The sequence below is a fragment of the Venustampulla echinocandica genome (assembly GCF_003357145.1).
Source record: "Venustampulla echinocandica strain BP 5553 chromosome Unknown scaffold_6, whole genome shotgun sequence".
NCBI classification, from domain to species: Eukaryota; Fungi; Ascomycota; class Leotiomycetes; order Helotiales; family Pleuroascaceae; genus Venustampulla; species Venustampulla echinocandica.
In genome coordinates this window covers 421,041-444,259 of record NW_022474211.1, presented here as the reverse complement: position 1 = coordinate 444,259, position 23,219 = coordinate 421,041, and the positions used below count along the sequence as shown (strand labels likewise).

The 23,219-nt window shown below is 47.8% G+C and overlaps 6 protein-coding genes across 6 annotated transcripts; 3 read left to right on the top strand and 3 right to left on the bottom strand.

The window, feature by feature from the left end:
• Positions 1 to 730: 730 nt before the first annotated feature.
• Positions 731 to 3,380, bottom strand: BP5553_07577 (Uncharacterized protein; the record flags this gene model as incomplete). The annotated part of the gene is made up of 8 exons (XM_032016200.1): positions 731 to 907; positions 1,017 to 1,389; positions 1,480 to 1,862; positions 2,024 to 2,168; positions 2,231 to 2,242; positions 2,293 to 2,642; positions 2,689 to 3,131; positions 3,188 to 3,380. 8 exons carry the CDS (start codon positions 3,378 to 3,380, stop codon positions 731 to 733), a joined length of 2,076 nt encoding a protein of 691 aa, XP_031867431.1.
• A 3,153-nt stretch (positions 3,381 to 6,533) lies between these two features.
• Positions 6,534 to 8,334, top strand: BP5553_07576 (Uncharacterized protein; the record flags this gene model as incomplete). Its single annotated transcript, XM_032016199.1, has 4 exons — positions 6,534 to 7,100; positions 7,158 to 7,199; positions 7,250 to 7,397; positions 7,451 to 8,334. 4 exons carry the CDS (start codon positions 6,534 to 6,536, stop codon positions 8,332 to 8,334), a joined length of 1,641 nt encoding a protein of 546 aa, XP_031867430.1.
• A 1,749-nt stretch (positions 8,335 to 10,083) lies between these two features.
• Positions 10,084 to 12,215, bottom strand: BP5553_07575 (uncharacterized protein; the record flags this gene model as incomplete). Its single annotated transcript, XM_032016198.1, has 7 exons — positions 10,084 to 10,248; positions 10,332 to 10,571; positions 10,666 to 10,783; positions 10,836 to 11,633; positions 11,683 to 11,736; positions 11,794 to 11,845; positions 11,903 to 12,215. 7 exons carry the CDS (start codon positions 12,213 to 12,215, stop codon positions 10,084 to 10,086), a joined length of 1,740 nt encoding a protein of 579 aa, XP_031867429.1.
• A 6,107-nt stretch (positions 12,216 to 18,322) lies between these two features.
• BP5553_07574 (Uncharacterized protein) lies at positions 18,323 to 18,889 on the bottom strand (the record flags this gene model as incomplete). The annotated part of the gene is made up of 1 exon (XM_032016197.1): positions 18,323 to 18,889. One exon carries the CDS (start codon positions 18,887 to 18,889, stop codon positions 18,323 to 18,325), a length of 567 nt encoding a protein of 188 aa, XP_031867428.1.
• A 1,036-nt stretch (positions 18,890 to 19,925) lies between these two features.
• BP5553_07573 (Uncharacterized protein) lies at positions 19,926 to 20,813 on the top strand (the record flags this gene model as incomplete). Its single annotated transcript, XM_032016196.1, has 2 exons — positions 19,926 to 20,188; positions 20,246 to 20,813. The coding sequence occupies 2 exons, from the start codon at positions 19,926 to 19,928 to the stop codon at positions 20,811 to 20,813; spliced, it is 831 nt and encodes a 276-aa protein (XP_031867427.1).
• Positions 20,814 to 21,267: 454 nt separating this feature from the next.
• On the top strand, positions 21,268 to 21,981 carry BP5553_07572 (uncharacterized protein; the record flags this gene model as incomplete). Its single annotated transcript, XM_032016195.1, has 1 exon — positions 21,268 to 21,981. The coding sequence occupies one exon, from the start codon at positions 21,268 to 21,270 to the stop codon at positions 21,979 to 21,981; it is 714 nt and encodes a 237-aa protein (XP_031867426.1).
• Between the last annotated feature and the right edge of the window lie 1,238 nt (positions 21,982 to 23,219).

Here is a 23,219-nt window from a genome sequence, read left to right as displayed (position 1 = left end):
CCTTGCTCTCGGGCGGACCTTCTGGTTGCTGTTGAATTTTACAGCATCGCATCAATGAAGCATGGCGTACGGTATGGCACGGAGTGGTACGGGGTTAGCGTTGCGGTGGGCTTCTGAGCATCCTCATGTCCACATACGCATTCAAGTTATCAATCTGAAAAAGATGCGAAGTAGCTGTCTAGCCTGTGTGATTATGAATTGGGTGGGTAATGGCGCTTTTAGAATGAGCGGGAGACGTGTTGCGAGTTTTAGACTAAAAGAAAGGCAAGACAAAAAATTACAATTTATAACCATGATAAATGACGAATCTGCTGTATGAGTGAGAGCCGGTGATGTCGAAGGTGCCTTTTTAGGGCGTAATGGGCTCTTTTAAAGTATTCTCTGTACTCTCCTGCTATATTAGGTCATCGTTTTCAGGCCTCGTCCCTATACTTAACTAGGTGTTTCACCCATAGAACCACTGGAGGATGACGAAACTCGGGTGGTACTAATAAGAATGCGCTATCACTTGCCAGGCACTTAGTTCGATCCATGCTAGTTAGAGCACAATGTCACTGAAGTGTTGTCTTGCGTGGAGTAGGTGATCCAATTTAGTGCAGTAAAGACAGTAAACCATGAATACCCTACTACTTGTCTATGTCCAAGATATTTCAAGCTTCAAGGAGCGTCATATCAAGAGGCTGAGCTAACCAACCCCTTCAGATAGCTCCTCCAGACCACAGGGAATGGATTAGCTCAAATCCCCAGGCACAGCGCCCGCGAGTCTTCCCTCGGTAACTTCCCACAGAACCTCGTAGTTCTCATACTTGGATGGTGTTGCTGCCTGCAGAAAATGCGTCGCGTGGCCGACTGCGACAGAGACCTTGAGATTGGCCACGCTTTCTTTAGGGACGATGACGCTGTTTTGCTGTGAGGGGTGTCAGCTAGGTTACTTTTTCTGTTGTGCTGCCCTTCATCATAGCATCCACACGTTCGAGAATAGCCCACGGCAGAAGAAACACAGAAACAAAACTCACATCCGTGATTCTCCAATGCAAATTAGCCTTCAAATAATTTACCACCTCGTCCTTCTCCAAAGATTTCAACTGAATCCCGCGGCCCACAACGTCCTTTTGGATATGCTCTACCAGATAATCGGTCAAGATGCACTGGCCGGTACTCAGCTCGCCATTATCCTGTTGTCGTATGCAGTTAGCGCATCCTGACGGATCCACGCCGCGGAATTCGGATGGCGCGCTGAAGTTGTACACAAGGCCGACTTGGGTTGGTGTGTCCGCGAACGGGAGAGGTGTTGGTTGGTTGGAAGCTGGAGCATCGGCTGAGGGAGGAGGGACTGGGACCTCGCCTAGGAAGAAGCGGATTGCATATGGGTAGCCTCCAAGGGCGAATCTGTATGGGGATTGCTGTGAGTCAAGCTGCAGTTATCTGGAAAGGGGGACATGACTTGGAAATGGAAGCACAGAGAATAAATGGACTGACCTGTCATAAAGAACATTTATCACATAATCATACGCTTCCCAGTTCCCTTCGGCCGGTGTAGGCGGTGCCGCCTCTACTGGAGGAGCGGGGGCACTCTCTTGAATCTCACGTGCCTGCTTCGCGAGCACGGGAGGGAAGTTCTCCACAAGTAAGTTCTGCGGTGGCAGCGATGCCAACAGAGTGGTGGCGAGCTTGTTATTTTGACGGAGAAGCAGGGTCGATTTTCCAGTGGTGCTATACTTGAGCTCAAGGGTGGTGCGGATTGATTTCTGGTACTTGGCGGCATCGAAGGCACCGTTGGTTTTGTAGATGTCAAGCCATTTTTGAAGTTCTGGGTACGTGTAGCCTAGCTTTTGTTGGTAGCGACAGGCGGCTGCCGTCCACTGGGTGCAGTGATATATGGTTAGCATTTAGTATACTTAGAACGGTTGAGAGATTCCGGGGGATAGGAAAGAACCAGAAGTTAGTTGAGGTTGTTAGAGATGAGGTATAGCAGATTTTCTAAAACATAAAACAAGATATATATAGAAATGAATTGCCTTACAGGTGTGCCATTCGCATCCATGTGGAAAGGGGCGAGGCTTGAGTTAGCATCGGCGGGCTTACTACCGCGGCCGGGGATCGTGAACTTTTCGACGTATTTGCTAGGGTATAGGTCTTGATAAATGGCAAAGAGGCGGTCGACATTACTAGAAACCGTTTTAGCTCTGCAAAATGCAGTTGCACGGATAATTCTGCTGCCATGGCTCACCAGTGATGCAACCTACGCAATGTCAGCAGACGATTGAGAATCGTAGAATGTACGGAACTGACCAAAAGATAGGATCGAATGCTGCAACGGGGACACTGCCCATTTGGCCATTACCACCAGTAAACACGTGGAGGTTGCCATGAATGTCCTCAAGAGAAGAATACGATTGGGCTGGCTGTCCGCGGCGGAACCCATCGGTTGAAAACTCATTCCATGTGAGGAGGTATTCCTCAAGAAAGAGGCGGTACACAGCCTCAGGGAGTGTGTTGCTATCTACAGCTTGGGCACCTCGAAGTTCACCAGTGATTGTATCCCAGTTCTGCTTCTCGCCGTCAACCCATGCTGAGATAAAATTTGGGTCCCTTGGATCCAGGGTTGATGGATGTCTGCTGGTGGCTTTGGCAAGTTGGAACTAGAAGCTTCAGTCAAGATAGAATATGACAACCTGCAAAACTTACTGGGCGGCTTGAATACTCGGTAATCCCATAATTGCCAAAAGTTTTCTTGTTCGGATCTGAGGCCGGAACCGAGAATTTCCACATGGGATTATCAACAGTGGCGACACCCGTCTTGGTCATGACCTCGACGGTCTCCACGGTCAGGAGATACGGGACATTAGGACCGAGCTTAAACTTATCCGTTGGTGCGTGCCAATCCGGCTTTTTCATTGCCCAGTCCCAGTATGGGAGTCTCCAGGTCTCTGCAGCATGAGTTGCAGCAGCAATATCTTGTTGAGCAAAAGTGCGGGGAATCAATTCCAACATGATCTCGTAGAGTCTTTGCTCGTAGAGCAACAGGTATGGCCTGTGCCATGGCGGGAAAAGGGGAGTCCCATGAGTGCAGTACCAGGCCGATTTGGCCTGCGTTGTGTCCCATGGGTCTAGGGGCTGGCCATGAATGCCTGGAGAATGTGAGATACGAATACTTGATACAGGTTGGATAAGGAGCTCGGCGAACCTGCAACGGCGAAATAAGACTTTTGATCTTTAGGGTCCATCTTCTTGAATTCATGCAACGCATAAATGTACAAAGACTTCTGAAAAAGATCATTCTTATCCTTTGAGTCCCACCACTCGTCGATCTCCCGGCGAAGAGGTACTTGTTCGCCAGGCCCAAGGCCTTTCTTGATACCAGTGATGGCGAATGTCATGATGACCAAGTCTCTTGAAGCTCTTGAATGCTTAAGATCTGAAACAATGGAGGATAGGGAGAAAGCCAAATGCTTGTGAACTATAAGAAACCCGGGGCAACTTCTCCATAATATATAGATATTTGGTTGTTACTCGGTATCCGAGAGGATGTAGGGCTCAGAAGACTTCTTCTGCCCAGACCGTTTGATAGCCACTGATTACCACATGAGGCTGGCTTTACATGTCGGTACTCGTCAGCAGTTTGGAGATATGCAGCGCGCCATATTGCCAGGTCGCTTCTGATCATCGGTTCAGAATATTACCTACAACCGATGTTCCAGGCAGCCGCTAATGGCCGAGACGATTCTTTAGAGCCAAGGTCGCAACGGCTTGGAACTGAAATGGGCGCTTTCAGCCAGCCGTATCTTGCCAATGGATACGAGGTAAATTGGCATCATCTGGCATTATTGGTCGGATAGCGATAAAATGGTCGACTCGCGGGGAAGGCTGGGAGGGCTGCTCTGCAGTGAGAGTAAGCTGAGAAACCTCGCGAGTGGCAGCTAGGTATAGCCTTGAAGTTGTTGTTTTGCGAATTCAGCGTACGGACGACTCAGTCAGTGGCTTATATGTGCAGAGTAGTATGGTGATGCGGGCGTCATGCAAGCAGCCTAAGGTGTACGAAATCGTGGCATAAGATCCCGTGAAACCCCACCAAAGTTTTCAGCTTGCCCCGTGGGCAAGTAGCACAGTGTATCCCCCGCAGGGCGGAAGGGCCAGAACAGAAGGCTCAATTATGTGGCCAAAATAAACGGAATAGTGCAGATGATGTCTCGGGAGTTGCCAGAGCATGATCCATAGATACCTAGGTAGGTAAGGTAGGTGGAATGGGATAATAGACTGGACCCGGATAGGCGCTGCGCAAAAGCAATACAATCCCTCAAGGGCAACATATATAACGGTTGAATTGCAACGCCAGCCCTCGTTTGAGCTTGCAACTAGTTTGTGGCACTCCAAGCAACTGCATCCCATAACTTGCAGATTGCAGTGCCAATTCAAGTCTGTAACCAATACCTCAAGATCTTAGTAAGATTGACTATTGATTGTGAGTTGTATACCTATACGACCCATTCAGCTCTACGCAGCCGCGAAACGCCACGAAAGGGTATCATGCCGGAGATCAAAGGTACCTAACTGCCTTGCTGGATTTTCTGTATAATTAACCACGACGAGACATCTTACAGTATTGAAACCCAATGAACGGGAATGGCCCATACTTCCAAGCGGTTCCCCAGAAGGTACCGGTTAACGGGGTTCGAGGCCACACATGCATCTCCCAAAGCCACCCCGGATTCCTCGCAGATTCAGTAGATCCCGGATGCAACACAGCATGGAACACTATCAAATTGCTGGGCTCGCCAGTCGGAACGCTCTACCGGCTGGTCCGCTATCCACCACAGCAGCAGGAATTTCTGCATCTATTGCTCCAGGTTATATGTAGGCCCAGTCTTGCCGCTGGGAGCCCGGGATGTGGTGGAGCTGCAGAGCCACGGACTCACAACTCTCCAAATACAGTTATCTGATCTCAACGGACGGCGGAGACGGGTGGGAGTTTTGGGTAGGGCAACTGAATTTACGCAAATTTCTCAACCGCAATGCCCTATTCCACGCCGGGTACAAGGCTGGTCGTCGGTCGTCCCAGTCGCGGTTCTGCTCTCGTGGTCCTGAAAATGCATTCAAACCAAGATGAAGTTGAGTCGGCTATCCATATATCCCGGCGAAGGGATATTTCTAGTTCCATGGTTTTACCGTTATGCGCTGATCCGTATTCGTCGGTCTCTACAACAGAGGGTTGCCTTCTCGTCAACTGGAAGAGATGGTTGTGGAGTAGGAATGTCAGAAACACAACCTGCTTCGCACTCCTTCAACCCGTTGAGACTTCAAAGACGCAGGCCTCGACCGCGCTTCAGACCGACCATTCTCGACTCTGACGCCCCGAGCAGCTGGCCAAGCCAACGGAAGAGGCGTGAAAGTCGGCAATGCCGTGGTGATCTTGGCGGCCTAATTTTGGAAGCAGGCCGTCGCAACTCTAATCCTCCTCGCCTTATTCATATTGCGGAGAATTTCCACCAAAGCAGAGATTAGCTCGTGCGTCAGAAATCCTACAAGCACGCAAGGGGTTCCGCTGCTCTGGAGTCGACAGGTTTTGGATGGAGGTTAGCGAGCTCATAGAGTGTCGTGGTTCTGCCTAGCTTCCATATGTGTACGATACCATGGTGATTTCTCGATAGCGTCCAACCATAGAGGTACAATAGTATGGTAGTACTTCGATCGTAGGGCTCCATTATTATATTTCAACGTCTCAAAACGAGTGGAGAGATGACTTGGGCAACCATGTGGAGCACGTGGTTCGGATGACTAAGCTGACATCTAGCCAAGCCCGTTCGCCTTCTCGGCTGAATTTTCATTCCAATCAACGGTTTCTTATTTATTCCTCTCTTGCGCTACCAACACGACCTGCCTAATTCGACCTTTCTCTAGGCACCTACGAAATAAGGTAGTTAATTAAGTGCTTAGATACCTAGGTACTTAATAATCTTGTCACTTTGTACCTGGAACGTCAACAAAAGCTAGAAGATATATGCCAATAATGCGGGAGTTTCCAAACAAACATGGGGGTCTCTTCCCAAGCAAGTACCTCTCGGGCATAGCGACGTGGAACCGTTACCATGGTTGGTGGTGGACCTCATGTTAGCTCCCAACCCGGTCAATCCCCATTCCCCAAGTGGCAAGTAGTTGACAATTTTCCTTAGATCCTTGCTGGAAACTCAAGCACGCAATACGCATCGCGTAAGAGCCTTTCCCAAGACAACAGCTAAAGTTAAGTCCTTCGAAGGCAATTGGGGAATGAGATGTTTTCATTTCAACCTTTTCTTGCCTGCAAGTTGTATAGGTATCGAGCCTTTTGTTTTGCGCCGTGCAACTTATAGTTTTAGTTCCTAGCTCACCGACACTTGTTGGAAAGCTGCAATATTTGCCTCTCCCCCCCCCCCTCCTCGATGAGGCACAACATTGAATTCCTCCATGATCAACAACAACGGTGATATCTCCTCAGCGGTGTCGTTAAATACTCTCATCATCCAATCTGGTTTCTTCCCAAACCATTAATCGCCAGGATGAGCCGCTCCCACGATAGCCATAGCCCTGTCCCCGTGGTGGATAACAACTTCGATGCCAGCCACAAGGACCTCGAAAAACATTCCTCATCTGAACCGGCCTTTGATATCAATGTCAGCCACCCTATTGTGGCCGATAAGCTCGCCCGTAAGCTGTCGGCCCGTCAAGTTCAGATGATCGCGATCGGTGGTACTATCGGAACGGGTCTCTTCCTCGGAACGGGGAAATCTCTTGCGACAGGCGGCCCGGCGTCAATGCTTATCGCATATTTCATTGTTGGCTCAATCGTGATGCTTACCATGCTTGCTCTGGGTGAGATGGCGGCATTTGTTCCCATTGCGGGCTCCTTCTGTACTTTCGCTGGGAGATACGTTGACGACGCCCTTGGATTTGCATTGACCTGGAACTACTGGTTTAACGATGCTGTCTCCACAGCCGCAGACCTGGTTGCTTTGCAATTGGTCTTTGCCTATTGGGATACGGGAATGCCGGGGTGGGCGCTGAGTCTCATCTTCTGGGTAGTGTTGATCTTGGCCAATATCGTTACCGTGAGGGCATATGGCGAAGTACGTTTTCCTAGCCCAGAGTCTTTGATATCGCAGCACGTCTAACAATTCTTATAGATTGAATACTGGCTGAGTCTTCTGAAAGTGGTTACTATTACAGTTGGTTTTACCCACCCTTTCCTATATGGCCACGTGACTCACTCATATAGATCTTCATTGTTCTGGGTATTGCCGTTAATTGCGGAGGCAATACCTCTCATACATACATCGGCGCGCATAATTGGTATATTGGCGACGCCCCGTTCGTAGGAGGCATCGGAGGCTTTGCATCAGTGTTTGTCACGGCTAGCTTCGCCTGTATGTTTCTCACCCTTCCCTCTCTGCTTCCCCTCCCCTGACACATCATTCAGACGGTGGCACCGAATCTATCGCCATCACAGCTGGTGAGACTGCCAACCCAACCAAAAACCTCCCCCGCGTCGTCAAAAATGTATTTTGGCGCATCCTCATCTTTTACATCCTCTCGGTCCTCCTCATAGGCCTCAACGTCCCATACACCACCCCCAATCTGTCGTCGAAGACCGCCGCCGTCTCACCCTTCACGATAGTCTTCCAACAGGCAGGCGCTAAAGCCGCAGGATCATTCATCAATGCCATGATCCTGACCAGTGTTATCAGCGCTGGAAACCATGCCCTTTTTGCGGGCACCCGACTTCTATACTCCCTATCCGTTGATAATCACGCTCCGAAAGTCTTTGGTAGGCTGAACCGGAACAAAGTCCCGTATATAGCCGTCATAGCTACCAGTTTGATCAGTGGTCTCTGTTTCGGCGCATCTTTCATCGGGGCCGGCCAACTGTGGACGTGGCTGCAAAATTTGGTCGGTGTTTCCAACCAACTAGCCTGGACTGCCATCGGCGTGACCTCGCTGCGTTTCCGTGCTGCGGTGAAAGCGCAGGGTAAAGAGCATCTCCTCCCTTTTAAAAACTGGACATACCCCTGGGGACCTCGGATTTCTATCGTCATGAATATCGTCATCATTCTCGTGCAGGGGTGGAGTTCATTCTCTCCAAAATTCAGCGCGATCGATTTTGTCAGTTACTATATAGAGCTAGTGGCCATGTTTGTGATGTATGTGGCATGGAAGGTGTTTAAGAAGACCAAGATTGTAGGGTTGGCTGAGATGGACCTGGAGACTGATGTTTACACAGTTGGAGAGGAGGATCTCAAGGAAATGGAGAAGGAGAAGGGGTGGAAAGGAAAGGCGAGGTCTGTTTTGAGGTGGATTTTCTAGACTTGATTGAGTTGATAGGATAATGGTTCTGGGGCGCGAGTAAAATGTCCTTGGTTCGGGTTTTAATGTTCATGGTTTTCGGTTGGCTATCCGGAGTAATATGGGAATATCTGCTCCATTAGCAAGCTTTGTACGGTATACCCAATAGCAAATTTGTATTGCCTGGTCGTAAAATCCTTTTATGAATGTACCTAGGTACCTAGTGCCATCCACCAATCTCAAAAATGTCGACCAACAGAGTGGTTCTAATCGAGTACTCGCGTGTGTAGATAGCAGAACAGGGGTGTTCGGCTACTTACTCCTCCGCCCCGAGTCCGATCCTCCATCGGTCGATCGCCAATACCAAGGATACCAAATATACGATCCACAACAACAACAACAATCTCATTCCCCTACTCTCTATTCACCCTTATTCCTCTTGCTGTATTCATCATTCTCTCGTATCCTCCCTCCTACAATCGCATCACCAACCATCCATCATGGCCCCCAAAACTAGAACCTCCACATCCCCGACGCTCCGCATTTCCCCAATATATCGAATCTACTTCCTCTACCTTGAACCGCTCATGGCGCTCGGGGGCGCTCCTAAGTTTCTTCCAACCCCAGCGGCTCCTCACGGCGATAGTGCCCGTCCCCGCCCTGGCTCTGACCGCAGAGGTCTCGCCCCTGACCCTATTGCTAATTACAAATATCGGGTCTATGTATGCGCTTTTCGCGGTAGTTGAGGGTATTATATTGCGAGTGACCAAGGAGAGGGCGGTGTGGCTGGCGGCTATTTTTGGAATGGTTTTGGGGGATTTGGGGCATTGTAAGTTTATTATTTCCTTTGGTTTTCAGGTAAACTTTTGTAGTATGTGGGAATTGTGTTTGTTGTTTTTACTTTACCTAGTGGGACCCTGGAGGGGTATGTGCTGCGGTCAAATTATGATCATTTGCTATTTCCAATGATACTACGTGGTAATACCCACTGATATTATTTCCCTCCATAGTATATGCCGTCTATGCCATCGCCCCATCACGTGCCACGGCCTTCTCTTCCTGGAACAGTGATGAGTGGGTCAACTATGGAACGTTGACGCTTGGTCTTGCACTCAGAATTGGCTTTCTGATGGGTGTTGGAAGGAAGTGAATTGTCGAGATGGGAAAGGGGAGAGGGACAACAGGAAAACGGCTATGAGAAAAAGGGATAGGAGGGTGCGAGAAGGGGGTGAATCGATGACTAGTCCAATGAGGTTATGGAATGCGGGTTGTTTAATGTGTCGTTTCAACGATCAGTTTAATTTTGTAGTAAATGCCGTTCTCTATAACCGAGCCGAGCCATGAGTCGGATAGCCCCCTAAATTCTCATCTATGCCCGTAAAACTCAAACCCTTTAAACCTTATTATAGAATCTCACAATGGATAGTAAGCAAATTTGAGGAGTCGATCAATTCCATTCGTGATAAATCCCTATAATTTCAGCACAACAAAAGGGAAAATTATCTGCCTAGAGATCCTGTTGAGCAAAGCTTTAAATCCCAAATATCCCCAGAGCCCAACTTACACCCCTACCCTCAAATACTCCAACGCAACCCTGCCGTGGATCCTTCAAACCTAGAATGTTAAATAGTCCAAGGAAAGCAAGACAAGATGTCAATACATCTAAGGGATGCGGATAAACCCCACTGCCAATACCCCCCCAAAAGTAAATTAAAAATGATAACCTCAAAAAAAGAGAACAATTTCTAAATCCATTGGGAAGTGTGCAGCTTATGCACGCCTAAGCCCGGAATCTGGCTGCTTGTATGTGGTGGTGCCATACCATTCATCCCAGGCCTTGCAATTCTCGCTCACTTTAGCTAGGGACTCGGCGGGAATTTCCGAGACACGTTCTAGAAACTGCACGCCGAAACCTTGGCTTACGTGCCATGCGATCTGTTAGGAGGTATGTTAGCTTGCAAGGGACATCGAAACGAGGGATAGGAGTTTGAAGTGCCAAAGGGAATGGGAAAACCAACATGACAGTGCATCAGCCAGACTCCTGGGTTGTTCGCCTGGAACGCGATGACCATCCACCCGTTGCCCGGTAAGGTCGCAACGTCGCGTCTAGGTGGCTTCTCAAAATTTAACTTTGACTTGTCGCCCGAGAAGGTTTGACCAGTGGTGCCGTTCGTCTGGCCGAGAATGTAGAATTCGTGGCCATGGAGATGGATTGGATGGGGAATATTCAGTCCGTTCTGGATTACCCAATAGTAGAACTATTAAGCACGGGAATTAGTTTGGACATTTTAAACAAAACCAGGTAAGATGGCATAGACGGGACTGGGTTTGCATAAGGAGGGGAAATTTTACCTTGTCAGGTACTGATAGCTCGTACAGGTTGAGACCGGGGATTTCAGAGAGGCTGGCGGCCTGGCCGTCGGCAAGATACCGCAGAGTCGGTTGCTTCCAATCGACTGAAATAGAGTTGCTAATGGCCAATGTTAGAGTGCTGCAGGAGATATTGGATTGGCAAGACTTACTCGTTGATCTTCCACGTATTAACGGGCGACCCGGTGAATCCCACATTTAGCTTATCCGTGTTGTCATTTACATAAGTAAAATCGGGAACGGATTTAGGAATACGAGGCTCTAAGCCAGTCGGATCGGCACAGGTCACAGCGCTGGAATCCGATGCTGTCGATGTTGGGTCGGCGGCGGTCACAGTACTGTAGCTAAAGATAGCGAAAATCTTTTTGTTCATGAGATTGGAGCCGCAACCACTAGGGACCTCTGCACGGAACCAGTAATTCGCCGGCGCTTGGTTCGTCGTAAAAACGACATCGTACCGCTGCCCAATGGCAACGAACAACCAGGTGGTGTTGTATGGTTTTAAGGGTACAAAGTCTGCCTGGATCACAGTGAATGGATGCCCATCAAGAGACACCTTAAAGCCGTTATCGATTCCGGTGTTGATGATGCGGAGGCGGTAGGTTGTGTTCGGTTTCACAGTGTATGAAGCGTAAGACCCGTCTTCATTTTCAGAGTTCTTCATCACGCCATTGATAAGAGCTCCATGAGCTTGAGGGGGCCCTCCATGCATAGAGTCCTCGCCCATTTGCCACATAGACTTGGTGTAGTAGTCCGTTATTGTCAGAGGTCCGAGATCTTCCTCATAGTTTTGCGTAGCAGGGCCGTTGATCACTATACTACCAAGAACACCATCGCCGTATTGCCCGGAGTAATGGGAATGGTACCAAGCGGTCCCGTGCTGGGTAGCAATGAAGGAGTAAGTTCTTGTCTGTCCTGGAGGGATAGGACATTCAGTAACTCCATTGGCGCTGTTGGCTTGAGTTAGTACTAGCTGTAACTAGGGAGATAGTTACATACCCATCTTCCGTGTTTGAGCCGACTTGGCTAATTCCATGCCAATGGATACTGGTCCTGAGAGCCTAAGTGTCAGCAGTATTCTGAAATTGGAATAACACTTGGTCGGCCTACCCGTTATCGGTCATGGAGTTCGTCACATGAATGATCAGCCTATCTCCCCAGTCTGTCCAAGTTAGTCTAATTGACAACGGCGGAGGGCTTGAATGAGGACGAGACTTACCGGCGGTAATTGTAGGCCCTGGATATGTGCCATTGATGACCAGCATGTTTTTAGTACGGCCATCCGGTGCTAGTTGCTTTTCCTTAATGTCTAGGAAGTATTCTATAGGCGGACCACCTGTTTCCGGGTACGAAACCTCGGAATCTGTGTCGACACTAAAGCCGTTGGTCAACCAACACTGCCTATTTGCAGGCGTATTGCAGCTTTGTGAGGATTGTCTGATTTGAACTGGCTTCAATCTGGCTTCTGGCAAGGCAGATGTTCTGACAAGCCCGAGAGCGAGAGAAAAAGCTAAGAATTTTAACCCCCACATTTTGTAGAGTGAATGAAAAGATGAATGAATGACCGAATACGGTGTTTGCAGCTGATGCTGTAGCAGACTGGTGCCGTTGAGTTGACTTGATAATATTTTGAGGGAGAGAGCTGGAGACATATATAGATATATACTCAGACAATCAAAGTATGCCCTGCGAAAACCGTATTTCCGATTAGCATCAAAAAGCACCATAGCCCCGTCCTGGATTTTAGAAACAGCCAGCCATTCGTCTCAACGTCTGGAAACGGAAATACGATCCTCGCGAGGATGTATTCCGAAGGTAAGGTAACCATTCGATGAATTCAAGTCCCAACCAACGTTCGTCTGCCATCTTCGTACAGATGACCCCAAATCCTTGTGAGAATTTCATCCAAGAAACATGGTACCTTACTAGGGGGGCATTTTCGCGCCGCTCAAGAAGGGTCACAGGAACTAAAGGAAGATGTGAATAAAATGCTCTCCCACGCATATGGAAGAGTAATAACGTATGGTAAGAGGCACTTGGACAAATTAATGGATGCGGGCGGCCAGAAAGGGCTGAATTAAGAAGACGAGACATCGCCTCAGGGGAGCACGCGGAAAATGCATATGCTCTTAGACCATCCTTGGGTCCCGGCAAACCTTGGCCTACATCAACATTCCCAGAAGTTGGGTGGTGTAAGTACGTATGTAGTTTAAGACAAAACTCTGCATTGCTCGATATTGTACTTGAGCGAACCAGACGGCCGAAGGGTATTTCCATAGCGAAGGCTTGCCATTTGAGTGTGGCGAGCGAAACCAGTGTCGGTAGGGCTAGTAAGTGTTCAAGTTAAGTGTACTGAAAACATCTCCGGCCTCTCAAGAATCGATTAGCCCAATGAATATGTACATTTCAACCGCTGGCAAGTAAGAAGGCTGAACTTGGCCCCGTTTCGATGCAGCTCTGTAAATAAGCAGTCTGAGGCAGTTAGCCACCAGTCTCCTAAGTAAATAGTTGGCACTAGGACTCGCCACTTACGCCAATCTCATATTTCTTCGGCCGACCCCTTTCGGCAGTCAGACGGATCGTCTAATACGATGGATGCAAACTTACGTCCCACTCTCCCGTTTGCAGTTCCAGCTTGCTGGCCTTTGGAGGCTGTGTTCCTCTGGAACAGCTGCAGCCACAGCGTAACAATCGTGACATCCCACACGCTTGGGACCGAGCCCTTTTCAGCACGAGAGGAACCTTGCGAGGAACGTGGGCGCCAGGAAAAGAGCACAGGGTCCGGTGCCAGCATGGCAAGCTGGGATGTCGTGCGCAATGCCCACCTTTACGAGAGTCAGCACTATGAAGCACATCGGCATTCTATTCTGGGAACAAGATGGTTGAGCACGGTACGGAGTAAGTACTTCGTACTTTGTAAGTTTGTAGTACTTGGGATAAGGTTCCCAGATTCCCAGGCTAACAGGGGTTTGCCGGGGGACCTCGGGAGCTACGGGAGCATGCTAGCCTGCGGCGGGCACTAGGCCACTTTGGAAGATATGTACGTACTGGTAATATAAGTAAATTACGAAGTCTCCTTACCAACTTAAATTCCTCCTCATTAAGGTACGCGCCATATTAGGGCATAAACCTCAACTTATGCGTCGGCACGTGGTACAGTCATCAAGGAGCCACCCACAGCAGGCCTCCATAGAATTTGAGGTTCTCAACCCTAGCGAGGATCATGGGTAATCGTCCGAACGTCGGGTAGACCCGAATGGAGATACTCGTGGCGTTCGTAGAGCCATCCCAGCTACCGTTTGGACCAAGGAATAAGTTGATACGAGCTTCAAAGTTTGCCTCATTGGCTTATGTATAGGCATGTCAACTGCTCAACCACTGCTCGGTACGGCCGGAAAGCTGGGATGAATCATCGGGGAATTAATTCATAGAGCTATTACTTCGTAGGCTTCTCAAGGTACGTAGTACGCAACCAAGAAGCTTAGATGTCCACGCCGCTTACATGTAGCATAAGCTCTGCGCAATACGAACTCACCACCTCTAGTGGGTAGCGAACACTCAAACGCAGCCTTCCCCCCTACCACACGTACAACGGAAGAGCGGAAAAGGTGCACACTCTGTGGAACTGCATGGAACTTCTACGGTAACCTGCAAGCCGCAAGCCATGAACTGGTACTGCGTAACTTTACTTTCGGCTGGACCCAAATTCGGTAGCACGCGATGTTGCCCGGGACTGTGCCGCTCCCATTCTCTGCTCTCTCGTCCATCATTCGCCTAGACTTTGAGAGATAGATATGGAGGCTTTCCAACATATCCGCATCTGGCATCTGTTATTGGGGGCATCATGAGTCAAGATTCAAAATACGTCGTGGCTGCGGCGATACTCCCTACAAGAGCGCTTTTGCTTTCCCGCCCGGATTCTCTGTGTCCTGCGTCCTTTTAGTTGAGTTGACTGTTGCCGGTCACTTTTAAAAGTGGGATTGTGATCAAGAAGTGGGCGGAGCAGCTCGTAACTCTGAGATTGGAAGGTATTCTGATGTAAGATATCACCGTGGGATTGCTTCACCCGTCTGATTCCTGACTAGCGCCAACAGGTTTTCTCCAATGCTCTATCGCCCCGGGAAATAATCATAGTGTTTCCACATTTGACAATGTGCTACCATTCTGTTTGCTATACAAACACCGTACATTATACTGCTCTAGATATGTGCTAGGCGTTGGAATTCCTTCGCGGTTATCCTGCCTTCATCCGTTGCTTCTTTTGGCAGATCGCTAAAGTTTCTCTCGCGCTCCCTTCCACCCATTTATCTTATTTTGATTGTAACCTTATTAGGTTTCCTTGGGGACTGGAGGATAAGCTGAGTACTATCGATATTGGTCGTACTCTTTCCCGGAATGTGAGTGGAAAGGAACGGTGTTAGCAGCAACGACAGACCTCTCTAGATTTGAAGCCCCTCAGTTATACGAGATATGCATCATGATAGTTTCTTCACAAGCTGGGACATGGCTGAAATTTTCTTTTGCAACAGTCCATGGGGCGGTGAGTGCTTCCAGGTGTCCTTGCGGCTATCACCAGCATTAGAAAGAAATTCTGCCGTTAATCTGCTTGAGTGGGATTCTATGCTATTAACAAACATCAATACGCAAATTTCATCGACTGGATAACACTCCCAGCAGTGGGAGGATTGCTTGCTGCTAAATCTAGACCGAAGGTATGACCGGTTTTATTGAGATTTACCTTACCTCATTATCATATCCTACTGTCAATCTTGATAGAAAAACTAGTTCTATCATTAACCATGGGCTAAGCATAGCGTGTTGCCTGTGTTAAACGAGGGCTAGGTATGAATTTTATCAAGGAGCACATATATCCTCTGGAATACCTACAAGTACCGCTTATTTATGCTACATTTGCAGCCAAAATGATTACAAGTTTTCTTGCCAGGGCCGTTTCTAAATCCATTCGCTCCTACCACTATAGCTAGTGAGAGTACTGGTTTGCTTAAGAGCCGGTCTTACAAAGCGCTATGATTTCGAACTTTAATAGACACAAGTTGTCTTTCAGGGATGCTTCGTTTTTCTGCAGGAGCATAAACTACTAGCAGATGAGCAGCAATGGGAGCTAGGATAAACGTACGACACAGTTGAAACCCAACCTCATTCGACGGCAATTGATTTGGTTGCCTCCAGCTTTGATCCTTGGCTCAGATTCTTCAGCATCTTTTCAGGCCGTTCCCCGAGGTCACCCCAGTGATATTTGGTTCTTTCAACCCTTGTCATCATAATGCGGCGTGACGGCTGTGGATTTGCGCTTTGAACTACAACACGTCACCCCATGCTTAGCTCGGTGTACATTTGCCCCGTATGATTATCAGTCAACCCCCTTGATAGACTTGTAGAAATGCATGCACCCGCCTACCCGCTTTCTTGACGATAATCGCAAATGGTTGAGTGCTCTTGGCTGCCTCGATCGGCAGACTAAGGTCAGAAATGAGGCATCTCCTGGAGATAAAACGGACATGCCGCGGCTTCAGGCAGTTATATATGGCAAACGCAGACTCGAAATGTTCTACCATTCTGGAAGTTTGCCAAGGGTCGAAGCTAAAGACGGAGGAAATCCATAGGCAGAGCTGGTAGACTACCTACTTCCTAGATTAGAATGCTTTTTGACTTTTCGAGAGGGACCAATAGACGTAATAGCAATTTCCCCTCTCGCTTTTATCCTCGCGGCCCAACCGAATTGAAACAAAGCAATCCGGAGGTTTATTATTCAAGTGGTTCAAGTTAATGGGTGACACGCATGACTTGGTAAATAATGATAATATCATAGTTTGGATGAAGAATTTGAATATTTACTCGAGTATCCAATAAATCACGTTGATTGATCTCTGATCTACTAGCAGGTTTATGAAGGCCTTGATAATATGTGAAGGGGAAGTTCTAACGGGCTAGAGTAGTTAGAAATAGCCTCCTTGCCAGCCGTATAGCTCTGACACGATAGCATTTATACTATTATTATTCCTCGAGTATAAATGGACGGGAATAGCATTACCATTCCCCGGATGGCCGCTCTTGGGACTAACTAAGCCCTTGCATATAGATCAGTTCCATATGGGACAGTTTTTGTTACCATCTTATAATATATCAATACTTCGGAAAACGTAGTCAAATTCCCTTTCTTAACGGGTGGTCAGTTCAATAAATAGTCGTACAGGGTATGAAGCTCTATGTGACAGGGGTTTTCAGTTGTTTTTGCATTAATGGTTCAACAAGAAATAACAATCTATTGAGGTGCCTATGGCACTAAGCGAAAATGCTAAAGATATAACACTTGTTGATTGTGCAACTAAACCTGTCAAAAGATGTTTCCTCGAACAGGTGTCATGCTTGTGAATTATCAGATAAGATGGGGACTTACCCTCCTGGCATCTGGGGCCAAGGAGCCAGGACATGGAAACTTTTTGTCTATGAATTAGTGGACTGGTCTAGATGGCTCAGATGTAAATAAAACGAGGGGTTTATCATAAGAGATGGAAAAGCTTGTAACAAGAAGCGACGTATTCTCGGATGGCAATATGAAGCCTAAATCATGCTGGGAATTAAATAGGTGATAAATCATGTTAGATCTAGAAGGCTCGACTCCACGGGAAAAGTACACCACGTTTTAATGAGCTCCTCGTAAGTAATTAGATGGGGGTAACCAACTCATTGTTTCTTCAAATCTAATGAGCGATTTTATTCGTCAGCTAGCTGCTGCTATTTGGGTCATAAATATACATACCGAGGCCCTTATACGGATGCCATCCGATGTTTGCAACTTTGCAGTGGTATGCGCCGAGTAAGCAAGTAAAGACAGCTTAGTTCCTAAACTTAATCTGGCATTAGACATGTGTAGCGAATACGTTGAGATATTTCATACTAAGGATAGTTCACTCGACTCTGTACAGCGTGCGTAACTGCCGATTGACAGAGTTATCGTAGAATTGCACATTCCCTGTATAAAAGGGGGAGAATTATTTGAAAACGAATAATAACTAACAGGATTTAAAATACAAAACGCTTTCTCAGGTAAGCAAGACTTAGTTAACTGTGAAGTTATGTCCTATTCATCGGGACAGTGCGCTGGAATAAGTTGAGATAATACCGGGACTATTAATGTGTATATCACGGGTCAATTGCTTCTACCCGTTTCATTAACAATTAAATAGTTCCGAATATTCCAATAATAATCTATAGAAATAAGCTGTAACATCCGTCACTGGATGTGGCGCTTATACGCTTTTATAAAGGAGTACATAGGTCTGTTTGGCACTAACTTCGCACAAAGGTATAATAATAAGCTCTTGGTCAAGAAAGCTTGAATTACTACTAGGTATATTGGCCAAGGAGTAGTAGATCCTTGAGTGTTTGGGGTATTAGCTCTAAACCGGGTACACAGTATCATAGTTTGTTTCACAGTACAGTATGCTTACGCGATTTTGTTTCTGTGCGATCGCGGGGATCCCTGACCAGAACAATGGAGGAGTTATGGAACTGGCGGTTTCATTGGTAATTGATCACAACTATCCAGCTATCCATAATAATCCAAACCCTGGCATAAAGCAATACAAATCACACCATCCTTCTACTCAGCATCATCCTAACTCAGATCCCGCTCGTTCTGGACTACTGCTCGCTTCCCAGGCTTGGCAGGAGCGGCAGTTCCAGGAGGCCTGACGATAATACCAACACCAGATCCGCCCTCGCCAGTTCCAAGTTGCACCTCAGGGCCCGATTTCAGTGCGCCTGTTGCAAAGTTGAGCGCTGCGTTGAAACCAGCGAGGTCTCTTTTCTCGACGGCCGCACTTTCTTCATCTTCGTCTACTTCTTCTTCCCGCGGTTGTATGTCCCTGCCGATGCCAGCGCCGGGTAGTATAGTTGGAACGGCCGAAACAGATGGGGCGACGACGGCTGGCCCTGTCTCTGCAACTGGACTGCCTAACCCGGCTTCTTGAGCTCGTGTGAGGCCTGTGGCGGCTCCTTGACCGGTTGCGGTTGCACCGCTCAGCGTCTCCACAAGGCTCTTTGCCTCTTCAGCACCGCCGAATGAGATCTCACCATCACCGACTACCAAGGCGGGGGAGAAGGCACCGAGGTTGATGTTCAATGGGAGGGCGATGACTGATGACGCGGATAGGAGAGCAGTGAGCGCGTATGAGTAGAGCATCTTGGCGACAGAGCGTGGATGATGTGCGATGATCGAACAGGTCGAGAGCTTGTGACTTGGTAATGGGTGAATACCGGCTTGGGAGGAAGGCCAGGGATTAAGATGCAATTGGAGATTAAGATAGGGTCAGGGATTAAATGAAGGGCTAAAAGAAGACTTGCTTCTGGAATAGTTGAAATGAATGTGAGCGCAGCTGAAGAGAGAAAAAAAGACTAGAAGTTTGACTGAGTGGGCAGCGATCTCTTATACATAAAATGGGGGGATACCAATAAACGGAATAAGATGCTACCTGGTATGCACTTAACATTCTCCGTACCTAGGTATGCTAGGGAGCCCCCGCCTACGAACGGATCTAGACTACATGATGTGCATTGAGTTAAGTGCGAAACGCGAACCTTATCAAGAGCTTCCACTCAAGGCCGGCACTTGCACTGAGCATGGACACAGCATCCCTCAATAGACCAAGTTGAACATCAGCCAAGACCAAGTTGAACATCAGCCAAGACCAAGTTGAACACCAGCCAAGACCTAGGAGAAAGCGAGCAAAGGTTTGATACAAGGTGAAGGGGTCTCGAGACACCACGGCGCCGATGTTTTCTTAGACCGAGTCGGATTGTGACACGGTGCGAGGTCTGAGAGTGCCCAGACAAAACGCGTCGCATCACCACTCGATACCGCTTGGCAAGCCGTCAGCGCTTGGCGGGCAAAAGAAGCCTTCTCTTGGAGTCTTGGACACTGGGGAATTTGCGGATATTCTATGCGGAACTGCGTAATACGGAAGCTTGTACTTTTCAAGTTGATGAGTGGTGGTTGGGGTGGTGGTTATAAAAAGAGTGTTGTTTTGGGGGGAGAAGTAGCCCCTTATTGCGGATTATAGATATCCCGACCCCGCGAGACTATTTTTAGCATCACGTGCATTTCTGTCAACACAATTTCCGGACTTGTGCCGACCAGTCTCAACTGCAGAGCAAAACACACGATCACCAGGAGGTGGTACATTGGCTGCATCAACACCACAATAATACCCCTTTACACCATGGTCAACTGGGGCTATGCTATTGCTCTTTTGCCGATTTACGTTTTTATCTGGCTTCCTATCTCGCATATACTGTTTGGCGCTGCAAAGAACCCCGCCGATGCTCGCTATAGAACTCTCAACAGCTCGTTAATCGCTTCCAACGACCCTCTTCCATGTATTTCCCATAGTTACTATACCTTTATTCTTTCGCAGGAGCCTTTGATTATATATATTGAGAACTTCCTTAGTTCCCAAGAATCGGATCACCTGCTTCAAATAAGGTTAGCCATTTGAAATCCAATACAAGAATATAGAACACGTGATTAAGCTGGCCCCAGTGAAGATAAATTCGCCCCCTCCACTGTCTCGACCGGTCCAGAGACCTCTATTAAAAGGGACATACGCCTCTCCGAAGTCGCTCTCATTGACCGAGACGAAATTGTCCGCTGTATCGAGCACCGTGCTCGCGCCTTTCAAGGATGGCGTCCAGAGCTACACATCGAGAGACTGAGAACGCAGAGGTATGGCGTGGGAGGCCATTATGGGGATCACTATGATTGGAGCGGCGCTAGCAGAGAGGCTGACCGTGTAAGTACCTTTATGGTATATGTCAAAGCCGACTGTGATGGCGGTGGGACAAAATTTCCGAGGATAAAGATGCCATTTGTTGGAAATAATACCAGGTGGTGCGAATTTTTAGAATGTGGAAAGCAAGAAGGGGGTATTGGAACAGGAGAAGATTGGGGAGTTACCTTCAAGCCAATTGGAGGAAACGCGATCTTTTGGGAGAATTTGCGGTCGGATGGGAGTGGCTATGAGGAGACCATTCATGCTGCCTTGCCTGTGGTATCTGGGACGAAAGTTGGGTTGAATATTTGGAGTTGGGGGCCGGCTCGAAGAAAGTAGACTTGCTTTGAAAATCAATCAAGGATTCCGTGGGAAGGTCTCGTCGGCTTTCAAAGTATAGGCCTGTCCTTTGCAGCGTTTGCTTCCCAGTTGTCAGCCTGCTGTTATCTGTCTCACTGTCAGATTCACTAAACAAAGCCAAAAAGACTCGGAAGATAGGTTACCAATCTCTATAATTTCAATGTAAGGTATTCTCTCTAGATATTAACAAACGCTAACCACCAAGCAGGATATCAAACTAACTGCAAATTCCCCTCACCGCTTGGTCGTATCGACACGTCGAGCTGTTCACCATTACACTTGATAATACCACGTCCTAGCAACCACCACGCCTATTCAACTCACTATATGTCGCCGATGCGACGGAGCAACTACCATACCTATTCAACTCACTACATATCGCCGATCTGCCGTCGCATCTAGGTCACCTTGTCCCTTTAATTCACGTTCAACAATGGAATCAAAGATGCTGTGTCGAAGTGACTCCGAGTCGTTTTCACTTTCCATATCCCAAAGATCGCCATCCCCACCTCCCCCAGACTACAAATCACATTACCATTGCCCTCCACTACAGTCTAATCCTCCGATGATGTTCTTACCACCGTCAACATCCGGTGGTCCTCCCCGGCCTATCAATGTCTCCAAACCAACTGGCAGTTTGCGAGATTTGAAGCTCATACCCCCCAGATTCGAATTGTCAGACTCCGAGTCCGTTACCGGGAATAGCTCACGATCAAAAGACGCCCTCGAGCTAATCTACAACATTCGTACCTCAACTTTCCGTCGTGCATTGCGCTCTGAGCTACTCCGAGAGAGAACACCACCAGCACCTCCCTCACAGCAAGAAAACCGCGGCATGTCAGGGCTTAAGAAGCGGAAGGCAACGATTGCAGATGGACAAGGACACGGGGATTTCTTCTACTTGGATAACTTCAACCCACCGCTACTTGTTGATGGTAGGAAGACTGTCATGCCTTTACCAAGATTCAAAAGAACTGTCAAAGTCTATTACCGGAGATCGGCGAGGGCAACCGACCGGGAGAAAGATGCGCCTCCTGTTAGGGGGGAGACGGAGGTGATTATTAGGAGGTTAAAGTTGCCAATCAGTGTCTGGTTTCAGAGGAATGTGCTGGGACAGTGGGAGGAGTTGTGGGTTGAGATGTGTTGATGCGCCAAGGAGAAGCGACCTGGTTAGGTTGATATCCTGGATGGAGGAGATTCACTGTTTAGGTTCGAATATGTGGAGGCTTGAAAGGGGGAAGCGGGGACTGGGATGATGACCAAAGCAACCACATGTGGATGGGATCTTATCTACTGGATACATAAGCTCGAGGCACCTTGTGACGCTGGATATCTAGAGAGTGGTACACATCATTCTCGGATTCTAGCAAGCAAGGTCACTAGAAAATGCATCAAGTAGGCCTAGATCTGTTAGGTTCGAGTAATGTAATAAGCTAATACAAACAACCATCAAACTTGCGCATCACGAAAATGCCAAAGGGCTCAACTAAGCGTAGGCTTTAGATGGGCGTCGATTACATAGGACAGTAATGCCAATGGTAATCTCCCAATAATTCCCGCCAGCTACACGCCCGTATATCCCAAACACAGACGCAAAAGGCCGCGAGACCCAATCCCAAGAGCTGATCTAAACCATCGCCAGGGCCATTTTACTATACCCCGCGCCCACAAGCCCTCGCTAACAAACGGTCAATCTATATTTCAACCTTAATTGGTCAGCCATCGTTCGCTCTTCCTGCCATCTTAGCCTGATACTGCCAAAATTTGCACACGGTCAAACTCTGCAAAACTTTACCGGAGACAAAGAATAGACAGGTTACTATGTAGAGTATCTTGGCTTTAGGGACAGTATATCATAGACACTTTCTCTTGAGGTTGCTGAAGAGGAGTGTGAGGAAACGAGACATAGGAATAGAAAATACGTTTGGAAGATTATGAATTACAAGGACTTGATGAGATGGAAGCGATATCGTAAAATTGAGCTTAGGCTTGATGTTCTGTAGTTTGATACTCATATCTATTCACGGAGCGAAATTCGAAAACTCTCTGATATTGGACTCGCTCATATATCACCACTCCGTGAAAATGGGGTAGTCTGCAGCGACAATTATTAGTACTTCTATGAAGCGTGATATTTAAGTATTGAGGCAGACTGATAGGGGCAGTGGCTGAGCATACCAAGGCCAAACTTTGGAAGACGATATAAATATTTTTGGGTATCTTGATATTAAAAACTGCGCTACGCAACCATCCTGATAGCCTTGAACTTATTTCGGCTGACATCCTAGGACAAGGAAATATCCATGGGCCTGTAGCTGTATTCTGGAGTCGCAAACCCCCTTTCTGTCATAGACAACCCCAGCATTGAGGGAATCAATTACAAGG